The 12443-nt window shown below is 31.8% G+C and overlaps 1 protein-coding gene, 1 long non-coding RNA gene and 2 pseudogenes across 2 annotated transcripts; 2 read left to right on the forward strand and 2 right to left on the reverse strand.

Moving 5' to 3' along the window:
• Nucleotides 1-1380: 1380 nt before the first annotated feature.
• On the forward strand, nucleotides 1381-1958 carry LOC107646252 (pterocarpan synthase 1 pseudogene; annotated as a pseudogene).
• A 1657-nt stretch (nucleotides 1959-3615) lies between these two features.
• LOC107647900 (dirigent protein 22 pseudogene) lies at nucleotides 3616-4250 on the forward strand (annotated as a pseudogene).
• Nucleotides 4251-7281: 3031 nt separating this feature from the next.
• On the reverse strand, nucleotides 7282-10311 carry LOC107647901 (uncharacterized). Its single transcript, XM_088490317.1, has 8 exons — nucleotides 10264-10311; nucleotides 9795-9856; nucleotides 9325-9413; nucleotides 8482-8712; nucleotides 8222-8376; nucleotides 8053-8122; nucleotides 7805-7932; nucleotides 7282-7596 (listed from the first exon to the last, which is right to left on the reverse strand). Exons 1-8 carry the CDS (start codon nucleotides 10309-10311, stop codon nucleotides 7585-7587), a joined length of 795 nt encoding a protein of 264 aa, XP_088346443.1. The 3' UTR covers nucleotides 7282-7584.
• Nucleotides 10312-10399: 88 nt separating this feature from the next.
• Nucleotides 10400-11441, reverse strand: LOC148554438 (uncharacterized). The gene is made up of 3 exons (XR_015886102.1): nucleotides 11209-11441; nucleotides 10887-10986; nucleotides 10400-10751 (listed from the first exon to the last, which is right to left on the reverse strand). It is a non-coding gene; the product is annotated as an uncharacterized LOC148554438 (long non-coding RNA).
• Between the last annotated feature and the right edge of the window lie 1002 nt (nucleotides 11442-12443).

Consider the following 12443-nt stretch of genomic DNA (forward strand, 5'->3'; position numbering starts at 1 on the left):
ACTTGGATAATTTTTATTTAGTTTTTTGAACTTTTATTAATATAAGCCTACTCAATTTACTCCAACAAAAAATATTAAAGGACCAATATTTTTTATTAATATTAATTAATATTTTCTTTTTATACTATTAAGATTGAGGTTTAAACTTACTTTTTAAAATTTAAAATATTAGTCAAAGTGTTGATAAAAACAATAATAAAATTTATTGATTATATAATATTTTTCTAATTCATCAGTTCAGTTTTACAAAAAAAAAAGTATATATATATATATATATATATATATATATATATATACGTGTGGTTTTTTTTTTTTTTTTTGTGCAAGACCTATTTGACTAATAATAATGCTATTTATATATTAAAAGACTTTTATATGAAGATGCTACTATTAATAATCAATTATATATTTAAAATGTTTTTAATTAATAATACAAAGAAAACATATATTGTTAAAAAAATATTGATATTATATAAACGTAAATAATTCTTTTAAAATAAAAAGTTAGTAGACTAAAAAAATAAAAGATTTCTTGTTAGTTTAAATTAAGATATTAAAACTTACATGTAATAAAATTATAAATTCAATAATAATTAATAATTTATTTTACAAATTTCTTTAATTTAGAAGTTTTTTTATGGCTAATTTACTATACTACTTTTTTTTAAACTAAATTTCATATATATTTTTTTAAATCTTCATATTAACTAATTTAAAAAGAATATGTTATCGTATATAATTACGTTCATCATGACAACCTGAAGTCAAAACTGAAATAAAAAAAAATAATTATTCCGTAGTTTCTATAATTTTAATAAATTTTTAATTAGATATTTATATTTTTTTTTTGGTTGAGTTCATATATAATATAAGATTTTGTAACTAAATATATATCACGATAAAAATATTAGAATTAATAGAATATTTTGTTAAATAAAATAAATATATCTAATATTTAATTGAATATTCTATATAATTTAATAGAATATTTTGTTAATTTTAATATTTTTATTATAAAAATTTAAAATGGTATAAGAATTCAATTTTACAAAAAATATAAAAATTTAATTAAAAATTCAGTAAAAATGCCAAAATTTGCATAGTAATTAACCTTAAAAAAACTCAACTGCCTGTTATAAATAATTGAGAATCCTATATATTTTTGGAAAAAATATAAAGGGCCAGCAATTTTTGTGTTTTCTGGCCAACACTTAATCATCAAAATAAAAGTGAGTGATATTTCACTATTAGATATAATCTCACACTATTAAAAACAATATTAATAGCCAATTGATAGTTACAAAACACCAAAATTGCTGGCCCGTTAGCATTACTCTATTTTCTGATTGAGTAACATACACATTGACATCTACGATCACCATGGCCAAATCCAAAACACTCTTCTCTATTTTCCTTGTTCTTATTGTGACTCTTGTCACCGCCAAAGCACAAAGCTTCCATCAAAGAATTTCTCCAGCATCACTTGGCCTACAAGAGGAGAAGCTCAGCCACCTCCGCTTCTACTTCCATGACGTTGTTAGTGGGCCAAACCCAACCGCTCTCAGGGTGGCCCAAGCCCAAACCACGAACAACTCCGCCACGTCGTTTGGAGCAGTGGATGTGATAGATGACACGTTGACAATTGCGCCTGAATCTAACTCAAAGGTGGTAGGAAAGGCCCAAGGGATTTATGCGTTTGCGTCACAGGATGAGATTGGGTTGTTGATGGTGATGAACTTGGTGTTCGTGGAAGAACGGTTGAATGGAAGCACACTGAGCTTGTTAGGGCGGAACACGGTGTCTTCCCCTGTAAGGGAAATGTCCATCGTCGGCGGCACCGGGGTGTTTTCCGATTTGCACGTGGTTACGCTCAGGCCAAGACTGTTTCTATTACCGCTCAGGAGGCTGTTGTAGAATACGATGTTTATGTGTTTCATCATGATGCAATATTAATATGAATAATGCTTTGGAATAAAATTAAAAAACCAATAACAGAAATTACATGGAAATAAGTCATTCAACTCATAGAAAATAATAGAAATTGTGTCTCAATGTTATTTAAAATTTTCTCTTTTCAGTAGGCTTTAAATCGTTCAACTTTTGACGGGGTTTACATGGAAATAAATTCATGAGATATTGAGATTAGGAAAGTGTTCATGCTCGGAGCGAGATCACGATCTGAAAATTGGAAATCTCAATTTTGTTAAGTGTTGAACTAGGTTGGAAGGATAACTTGTAAGATACTCCGATATTAAGTAGAGTGTGAGATTGTAAATGAGTTTTGGTATATTTAACTAATGATTGCCTTTTTCTTTTAATTTTGACTTTTTGAAACGGTCATTTTTTGGCATTAAATGCTCATTATGGTGTATTATTTAGGATTTAGGGTTTAGAGTTACATTACAAAAAGATAAATATGATAATTAAATTAAAATAATATAATTTTATATATTTCAGTTCAAATTCATTTTTTATTATTTATTCTAAACATTAATTTTTCAACCATAATAAATATATACTAAAATCAATTATCAAAATATATATTAAAATATAAAATATATATTAAAAATAAATTAAATATAAAATATATATTATATTTTGGTAATTTTTTTTATAAAAAAATCAACTAAATCAAGTCAAGTCATTCTAATCTAGTTCAGGCAAATTTATTTTTCCATATATATTTGTTATATTCCAAATTGACCCATGTGAAAAAATTTATTTGGTGCATTTAAGTCCGAATTGATGAAACTTTGATTTTTTAAATGTAGTTTATTAAACTTAGCTTTCTAAAGATAATTGTCAAAATATTGTAACAGCTACGGTTGATAAATTAAAATAAAAGTCACTTTTAATAAGTAGATATTATAAAAAAAATTATATTTTGTAAAATTATTTTTAAAATTTAATATAATTTTTCAATAGACATAAATGTTAAAAAACATTAAAAATCTATATATTCATTAATATATAAAATAATAGTAGATTTTTAACTTTAGAAAAGATAAATTAATTAATTTTAAAATATCATTATAAAAGACTTCTAAAAATATCTAAAAGTACAACCATAACATAATCTAATCAAAAGGTGGGATTCAATAACTTATGATCAATATTAATAGGCAGTTTAGATATCAAAACCTATGACATCGTAGAATTTACCTACGAGCAATGCTAGGAGACTAGCAACTTTTGTGATTGGTAGTCATCAAATAATCATCAATAATGATTTAATGGTGTAAGATTGATGTGAGATTTCATCTAATGATTCACATTTCTCTACTAGTTACATGCTAACCAAAATTCAATAAAATTGCTGTCCTAAACTTTTCCTTTACCTACTTCAAATTCAGGCAAGGAGGTTCTACTTCCTTAACTGTTGTTGTTATTTACTAACATGTCAATATTGTCAATCACCCACACCCACTGTAAAATACTAAAATTGGCCATATTGTTATATCTTACAGCTTGGAGTAAAAGATTGAAATCCGTGCATGCAATTAATGCCACAAGCCACAAACAAGAAACTTGTTATCGAAATAATCTCTTCATTATAAAATGAGGACCCTTTCTCTTTTCTTAATTCAAAACACAATTAGTCAACTAATAACAGCAATGGCCACATCCAAAACCCTCTTCTCTATCTTCTTCATTCCCCTCCTCTTCTCCACCCTTGTCACCGCCAAACAGCCTCGTTTCGATCGAAGCCTGTCTCCAAAATCATTGGGCCTCCGTAAGGAGAAGCTTAGCCACCTCCACTTTTACTTCCACGACATTCTCAGCGGCCAAAACCCTACCGCTGTTAGGGTGGCCCAAGCTGCAATGACGGCCACGTCCCCCACGTTATTCGGAGCTGTAATGATGGCCGATGACCCCTTAACCGTTGGGCCTGAGCCCAACTCCAAGGTCATAGGAAAAGCCCAGGGGATTTATGCGTCCGCGTCACAAAATGATCTGGGGCTATTGATGGTGATGAACTTTGCATTCATGGAAGGGAAGTACAATGGGAGCACAGTGAGCTTATTGGGGCGGAATGCGGTGTTTTCCGGCGTGAGGGAGATGTCGATCGTGGGAGGGAGCGGGGTTTTCCGATTTGCACGTGGATACGCTCAGGCCAAGACTTTCTGGCTTAACACCACCTCCGGCGATGCTATTGTCGAATATAATGTCTACGTTTTGCATTATTAATTAAATAATTCTACCCCAATGAATTAGAACTCAAATGACATGTTTTTTTGGTACTGAACTAGTGTTTCACGGAATAAGAGAGTTGCGAATGGAAAGGAGAAAAAAAAAAAAGATTTGATGTAGAAGATGATTATTTGTAAAAGGTGGTTACAATGGCTACGCTTCCAATAATGTGGCTATAAGTAAGATGTGACTGCTGAACATGCTAATTATTAATAATAAAAGTGTCAAGTTAATTATTAAGCTAAAGAACCATTGTCCTTTCCAAAATTCTTAATTTTAATTTTCTAGTTCTTTTTTAGTACTCTTCTGTTTTTACTCTAGTCTGAATATTTTTTTTTTTAATTTACAATTTTGGTTAATATTTTAATTTGGTTCTTTCATATATACAAATTAGTGAATGGACATAGATTAAAAGAAGAAAAGAGAAATATTGACTGTTCTAAGTACAATTTTGTTATCCGTAATTTCGTACAACTATTTATCACTTTACATAATTGTTGTATCTCTAATCTAAATTGTATGTATATGTCTATGTCTATATGAGATCCAATCTAACTCAAACACACTAATAAATTAATAATTGTACACTTTAACAAATGTTAATAAATCCATGTCTCAAACACACAATAACAACAAAATATTTTATATCCTTTTAATAAGAGAAGTAATGATTATCGGAAATATTTGGTAATTAAAGAAAATCAACCAAAAACAGACATAACTTATCTTATTTAACATTTATTAATAGTTGTGACAATTAATAAATGCTAAATAAGACAAATTCTGGCTGTTTTTTTTTTGTCTTCTTAGCATTACCCAATCATCATTATAGTGAGAACGGTAGCAAGAAGAAATTAGAGATAGTACTTTAGAGCTTCTATAAATAGAGCTTCTATAAATAGCTCTCTGTGTATTTGGGTAAACAATACAATTCAATATACCATGATGCTATAGTTGCATTTCATTCTATTATTTTCCAATTCTCTGCCAAACCCTTCCACCTTCAGACTAAATATGAAAAAAACATATCAGTAAACATGTTTATTTTAGCACTTTTGTTACGAAATAATATAAACGTATAAATCAAATGAAGCATATTAAACATTAGATAAGTATTAATAAACAAAACAAAATGTGAATAATAGATATAATAATAATTCTATTTCATTTAAAATAAACATGTCACACCATTATACGAGTAAACATGCATGTATATTCAAAACTAATAATTATTTAAAAAAAAAAATTAAACACCATACAGGCTACTACTTTTAGTTAATAGTCTAACCTTTTTAGTTTATATTTTTAAATTTTATTAAAGGACTAAAAACATTAAATAGCATCACCCTTTAGAAATATTAATCCACATATATTCCAATAAAAAAATTAATCCACATAAAAACAAAGTCATGGATGCATGTATGTAACATACATGTGGATTTTTTAATTGTTAAAAAAAATCTCATATAACAATAACTATTGGACTACGCATCTATATAATTTTCCATCCAAAGTTCATCCAAGCTACCTCAACATCAAAAAACTCAATTCCATTAAATGAGCGTGTATTCACGTGCCCAAACTCCCAAAATATTAACATTCATTTGCGCCTTTATTATGAAACAACGTTCCTTCTTCAACCTCAAAATACCACTGGAGAAATTTAAATCTCTCTCAAAATCTCTCAAACATTCATCGTGTTCTCTGCGAAAATTGCTCCTACTCCAAAATCGCATCAAATTTTCGAAAGGAAAAAGAAAAAACAAACAAAAATAAGAACAGAAATTTCACAAGGTATGAGAAAAAACTATCGTTATTATGTTCATTTCATTTCTCTTAAAACTCGTGTTTCTCCTAGTTTGATTTAAGGTTTAGTGGATTTAGTTATTTTTTTAGTAGATCGGCTTATTCTGAATCCATTTTTATTGCGTAATTAGGGAATACAAATAGAAAATGTGTTGTCATTTTTTTTCTGTGATATATTGATCGGTTCATTGATGTTGGTCATTTTGATTCACTTGAATGTTAGTGTGTTCAGTAGAGTTTTCTTGCATGTAGAATTTTTTTTTTGCTGATTGAATGTTTATTACATTTTATTCAAAATACGAATGGAGTTCGGTTCAATGAAATTGGTCATTTTGATTCACTTGATTGTTATTATATTCAATTGAGTTTTTTTAGATGCAGAAATATTTTTCTTGATGATTGAATGTTTATCACGTTTTATTCAGCACATGAATATTGTTCGATTTAGTGAAGTTGCTCATTTTGATTCACTTGATTAAAATGTGCATGCTCATGCTTGTCAGTGTATTAAGTGAATTATTGACTAAATTTTTTTGTACTTACAATAAAAATGAAGAAGACAATGATAACAAAGAAGGAGAAGTCGCGCTATAACGTAAGCATATATGTACACATTAAATATATTTATCGCCTTTCATTCGAATAAAGTCTATTTTGTAATGAAATTACAAAAAATAAAAAATAAAAAAATGGTTAATTTCTTATGTAACTGTTATGATTGATGCAGTTTCTTTGCTCTCACAACTAGAAAATGGATTAATACAGACAGATTTACAGACGGATTTAGTCTTTATTACAGACGGATTTTTGGTTACCGACGAAATTACCGACGGATTTTGTCCCTCTGTAAAAGCCCCGTCGGAAATTATTTACCGACGGATTTTTTTCCGTCGAAAAATTACAGACGGATTTTTACCAGTTACCGACGGATTTTCCCTCTGTAAATCCTGCATCCATTTTTCGAAGGCGACGAACTTTCCGACGGATTTTCCGTCTGTAATTACAGACGAATTTTCCGACGGATTTTCCGTCTGTAATTACAGACAGATTTTTCAAACTTTGAATACAGACAGAAAATCCGTCTGTAAATCCATCAGCAAGGTAATTTTTTTTGGATTTTTTCATTGCAAAATACACCTTTTTTCATACAAAATAAATATAAATTTAATAAATAAATTTTTTTTTATCTAATTTGTATTCGAATATTTATAATATTTCAAAAAATAAACAAATTTATTGTATTATTAAACTAAAAGAAAAAAGTAATTTACAAGAAAGCCAATATAATTCAAAAAATAAACAAAGTGTATTGATACATCAACTATAATAATAAATAACAACTATACATCAGCAAAATGTGTTAATACATCAACTATAATTCAAAACATAAATTCATTGTATTGTTCTTATAGCATCATATAAATTTTGAATGCCAAGATCAGCTAAGAAGCCACCAAGGAGGCCAAGAAGGTTGAGAGTTCCCATTAAATTGGTTAATATTGTAGCAGATTTAGCTGATGGAAGATTCAAAATTCCAACCAAGAATGTGACCAAGTTCATAGATATTCCCATAACACATTCTTTCAGCTAGTTCAGTTCCTGCATAGTGAAAAAAAAGTATGCAAATTTAGAGAGTGTGTAAGAGAGAAGTGAATTTTTGAGAGCACCATACAAAAGTTCCATATTGCGAGACTGATCAACAACCCCATAAGGATTCAGATCATAATAAAAACTTACTCATGCTGTAAAAACCTAATGAATTCCATATAGATGCATCTAAGAACATATAAACTTGTATATGGAATACCTTATGTAAAGCGTCCACCAAAACTGGGATGATACTGTCACTCAAAAACTTCAAATAGGATGCATCCCGACCTTGAGATTGCCCTTTCTCAATAGCCAACTTTGCAGAACGTAATAGCTCCGGCATTGCTAAAATGATATAGAAAATCATAACCATTAAAAACAGCTGGGATAATGGCATAAAGCAACTTAATGAGTAGAGGAAAATTGTTAACAAAAAAAGATGCAACGGAACAATCATTCTTATACCTGAAACGGCTGCTTTTCTAACCTCCTCATGGAAGTAAAATTTAAGAAGTGGAACTAAAGTTCCTGCAACCTGTCCTACATGCAATTTAATACTCAGAAAAAGATGTTTCTATAAACAAAGTGCAATATGTAAAGGTGTTATTAACTTTTATAGTGTTCCCAGTCTAACCTGATCAATCCATGGAAAGAATCCTTCCTTCAACTCATCAGCATAACAGCAAAGCATGTTACAGGCTGTGGCCTTTTCTTCCATAACACTAGTTTTGATTCCAATTCTTTTGTCCCCAAGAGTGATGTTTGTCCCCAAGACTGATGGTCTCCATACTATAATAGTATAATGAATAAACAAAACTTAGTTGGATTTATCTTGCCTAAGTAAAATTATCTATATAGAGGAAGGTCTGTTGGACAGTCCAACCTGAAGATTACCACTGTCAACATCACCCTTTGTACTAGAGGAATCTTGCTGCTGAAAAGAAGTAGTTGACGAAGCTTGTGCACCAGCTCTTTCTTGAATTTGCTTTTCAAGCTCTACTTTTTTGACAGCTAGGAGATGTTTCCTTTCTTCAGAAAGAATACCTTTGTCCCCAGTCATTATTGCACTCTCAGTTCCCTTGGAGAATGACGTAGCTTCCAGAGATTTTCCAGCAGAAGGGGACCCTGAAGAGTTATTATTATCAGGTTGTCTCATATTGTTCAGACCTCCAAAAGGCATCATGGCCCCTGACGAGGTACCCAATTCAACAGAAGATTGTGACTTTCCATAGTGTATTCTATTAGATTCTTGGATTCCCATAGTATATATAGGCATACACTCGTTAATCTTTCTTCAATGTTTTCCACTAACTTCTGGAGTTGGCATTGCTATTTTATGCATAAATAATTCAAATTGTTTGCAGATCTCAAACCCAAAAACAGAGGTTCATAATATACACGATGAACCTAGCACAATTTACGAATCCATTACTTGAACCTGGGAAGAGGAGCATTTACAGATAAGTTGGAGTTTCATCCATCACGTCATTAGGAACAAGACAAATAAAACAAGGGAATCTGAGATGATAAAGGAACAAGACAAATAAGTTGGAGCACATAAACAGGCCCCGCCATGCTGCTCTGAGATGATAAAGGATCTATTGTGTTGTGCATGTCTCTAATATATATATAACGCTGCATAATGTAATCATGACGATGAGTTTTATTGATCTTAAATGAATTCTTGAATAGCAGGATTAACCATTGATCAGAATCAGACAGAGAGAAGATGAATACATTTTGTCAATTTGAAGACTTCAGTCGCAGAAAAACTCGCGCCAACTGCGCTCCCCTCTGAAACAATAGCAGAAACAGTCCCACTCCACCTGCTAAATAAACCAAATTCATAATTCCTAATCTGAACTAAACAGAAACATTGAAATCATGGAAAAATGCTATTTACAACTTTCTAATGCAAAACTATAATTAGAGAGACCCACAAAATTTAAATCACAATTTTCATGTACTTCCTTTATCTTTTACTTAGTGAATTAGAAATACAGTAAACAGAAACATAAAGACTGGAATTGCTGGCTGCGTGGCAGAAGCATATGTTGGATTAGTATAGCTTAAACCCATAAGAAACAAAAGCTGGTTGCCAAATATCCTGACCAAGATTCAAGAAGCAAACGTAGTATACGTGATAATAAGATTATTGTTCCTATATTGCCAAAACAGTAAACAAGTGACTACATCAAGAATCTTACCCAGTTAATCCAAGAAAGAAGAATGACAGCAATAGGCGCTTCGTGATTGGGGCTGTGTACGCCTACAGGCAACATGGTAGATTAGGAAATCACAAATAATAAATGAAATGAAGACTTGAGAATACCGTCAGTGGAAACAATAAAATTCAGAGCTAAAACTGTTTCTAAATTACTTCGAATCTGTAGAACTGTTAAATGTGCAAAGTAGGTATGTATAACCTATGCTGTTAGGTGCCAACAATCAAAATTAGCAGTCTTCCTGTATAAGATATAAACATGATTAGCAGCCTGGAACCAGTAGCAATAATCAAGCACAAACATAGTACATTTCTTGAACCAAGTTTTAGATTACTATTGTTCATTGCCTCAAATTAATGTCCAAAAGGAGTAAGCCATTCAATATCAGTGAAATACAGAGCATGCTCTAAATTTGCAGGAAGAAATTTCTAAATAATTAATATTTTCATACAAATAGAATGGCCCTAAACACAGACTCCACGGTGCCAGAATCACCCATCATATACAGTGGAAAGTGCATCAATAAGAAGAAAATGCATGGCTAAATGAGCCTTCCATGTATCAGCACCCACTGATGCTGACCCTGACCCTGATCCTAAAGCTATCCAGCCATCACAAACCCACCTTTTCTTCTCGCTCTCTGTGGAATTCTGACAAACACCTCGCAGACAAAGAAATTTAATATTCTTGGTAGGAGTATTTGATTAGATAAATGGCCACGTGAAATCAAATATAGTATTGTATTGTATTAAAAAAGCTTACGCCAGGGACTCACAGTAGATCAACGCCCAACCTAATTCCGAGAAGTTGAAACAGCAAAGCAAAATGGACCATTAGTTTGAATAATAATGAATAATCAATCCAAGGGGAAGAGGAGCCATGTGTCATGAATGCACCAAATAACAAATCCTCACATGTTTCCCACAGCCACCTTTGTGACTGCAAGGAAAGTGGCAAACATAACAATAAGGAGACGTATGCATATGCCATGAATTAGGAGTTGTAGGTCACCTCTCTCATTGAGACACGTAATGGCATTGAGACACATATAGAGTAGTAGTAAATAGCACTAACCTGTTGCCAAAAGAAGCATGCAACTTAGTGATGATGGCTTCCTCTTCATAGAGATATTTCCTCTTTTGAGATCTGCAACTCTTACCACATCTTAGTAACCCTTCATGAAGAAGAAGAAGAATAAGAGCCTGATGATGAAACTAGTTCAAGCATTGAATTAGAAGTTTTCCTTACATTTCTCTATATCTAAGTAGAAACTTCATATCCCTGTTAGTCTTAACATGAGATGATTTTTCATGCCGTCTAGAATCTTGATGCTTAATTGACAAAGGTGACAAGAAGCAGCAACATAGTCACAATCAATTTGAAGTCAAGGTATTACCTTCAATTTTCTTAATCAGCTCTTCTTCTGAGACGCGTGATTTCTCAAGCTTCTTCCCAATTTTAGTTTCCCCTTTCACACACATAAATCTATTCCTAATTTCTCCTGAAGAATGAGGCTAACCCCAAAGAGACAACAACAACAACAACAGAAAATCAGAAATAGACAAAACAACAAACAGGTAGAATGCATATTAACAAAGTCCATTCCAAAATATATCCAATCTGATTCAATTCAATGCTCAACAAATTGGAGTTCCTTCACATAAAGCTTGCCATCTCTGTGTCTGTAACAAAACCCTAAATTGTTTTCAGAACAGAACAGATACAATGGCAAGAGAATCAATGTTATCGGAAGGGACGACGGAGCATACCTGAATCAACGGCGACGAGAAGAAAAGGTAGAAGCGGCGACGACGCTGACGAGCTTCAACGAGCAGCGACAGAAAACGGTGTCGAGAGGGTGGCAAAATTCATCGACGTCGAAGCTGAAAGAGAGAGACTGGTGAACGGGTGTGACGGAGAGATTGGGAAAGGGGTGTGATGGAGCTCCGGGCAGTGGCGGTGCAACGGCGAGAGGTGCCGCCGATGAAGGATTTGGAGGGCATGGGTGAGGAGCCCGCGAAGGATGGGGTGTTTGAGAAATGAAGAGAGGAACGAGAATTAAACTCTTATTTTAATATTTTCGACGGAAAATTTTAAATTACAGACGGATTTTTCGTCTGTATTAATTTAATAAAATTCAGAATTTTTATTTATTTAATTATAGACGGATTTTTCCATCTGTAACTATTTCCGACGGAAAAAATTAATTTTTCCGACAGAATTATCGACGGATTCTTTTTTCCGTCTGTAATTTATCCTAATTCATTTTTTTTGTTTTCCGACAAAAAATCACTCTGAAATTTCGTCTGTATTTCTGTGGGATAAAATCCGTCGGAAATATCCGTCTGTAATAACTAATTTTCTAGTAGTGTCTGTGCTTCTGCTGGATTGCGAAATGTGTTGCTGAGCTAATGAAAGTCAGAAAGATTTGTACAATATTTGCATATTTTTAATTTTAGCAACGACGGCATAAGTTTGAGGATTTTATTTTTAGCGGCTTTAACATGCATATGTTTGTTTTGTATCTCTACTTTGTAATTTTATTTCTGTTGTAATTAGTTTATATTCAGTTTTTACTGTACTTACTGCTTAATACCTTATTGTTGTGTTACCAATAAAACTATATTTCTC

This window comes from Arachis ipaensis, chromosome B6 (genome assembly GCF_059453495.1).
Source record: "Arachis ipaensis isolate K30076 ecotype BB chromosome B6, ASM5945349v1, whole genome shotgun sequence".
Taxonomy (NCBI): domain Eukaryota; kingdom Viridiplantae; phylum Streptophyta; class Magnoliopsida; order Fabales; family Fabaceae; genus Arachis; species Arachis ipaensis.

Bases quoted from the DNA above. Each gene is read 5' to 3' on its own strand.
- LOC107647901 (XM_088490317.1), bottom strand. From the start codon at position 10,311: ATGGGTGATTCTGGCACCGTGGAGTCTGTGTTTAGGGCCATTCTATTT. The intron at 9,857-10,263 runs GTATGAAAATAT...TGTTGCCTGTAG, and splicing joins TGTTTAGGGCCATTCTATTT to GCGTACACAGCCCCAATCAC. The intron at 9,414-9,794 runs GTAAGATTCTTG...TTTATTTAGCAG, and splicing joins TTCTTTCTTGGATTAACTGG to GTGGAGTGGGACTGTTTCTG.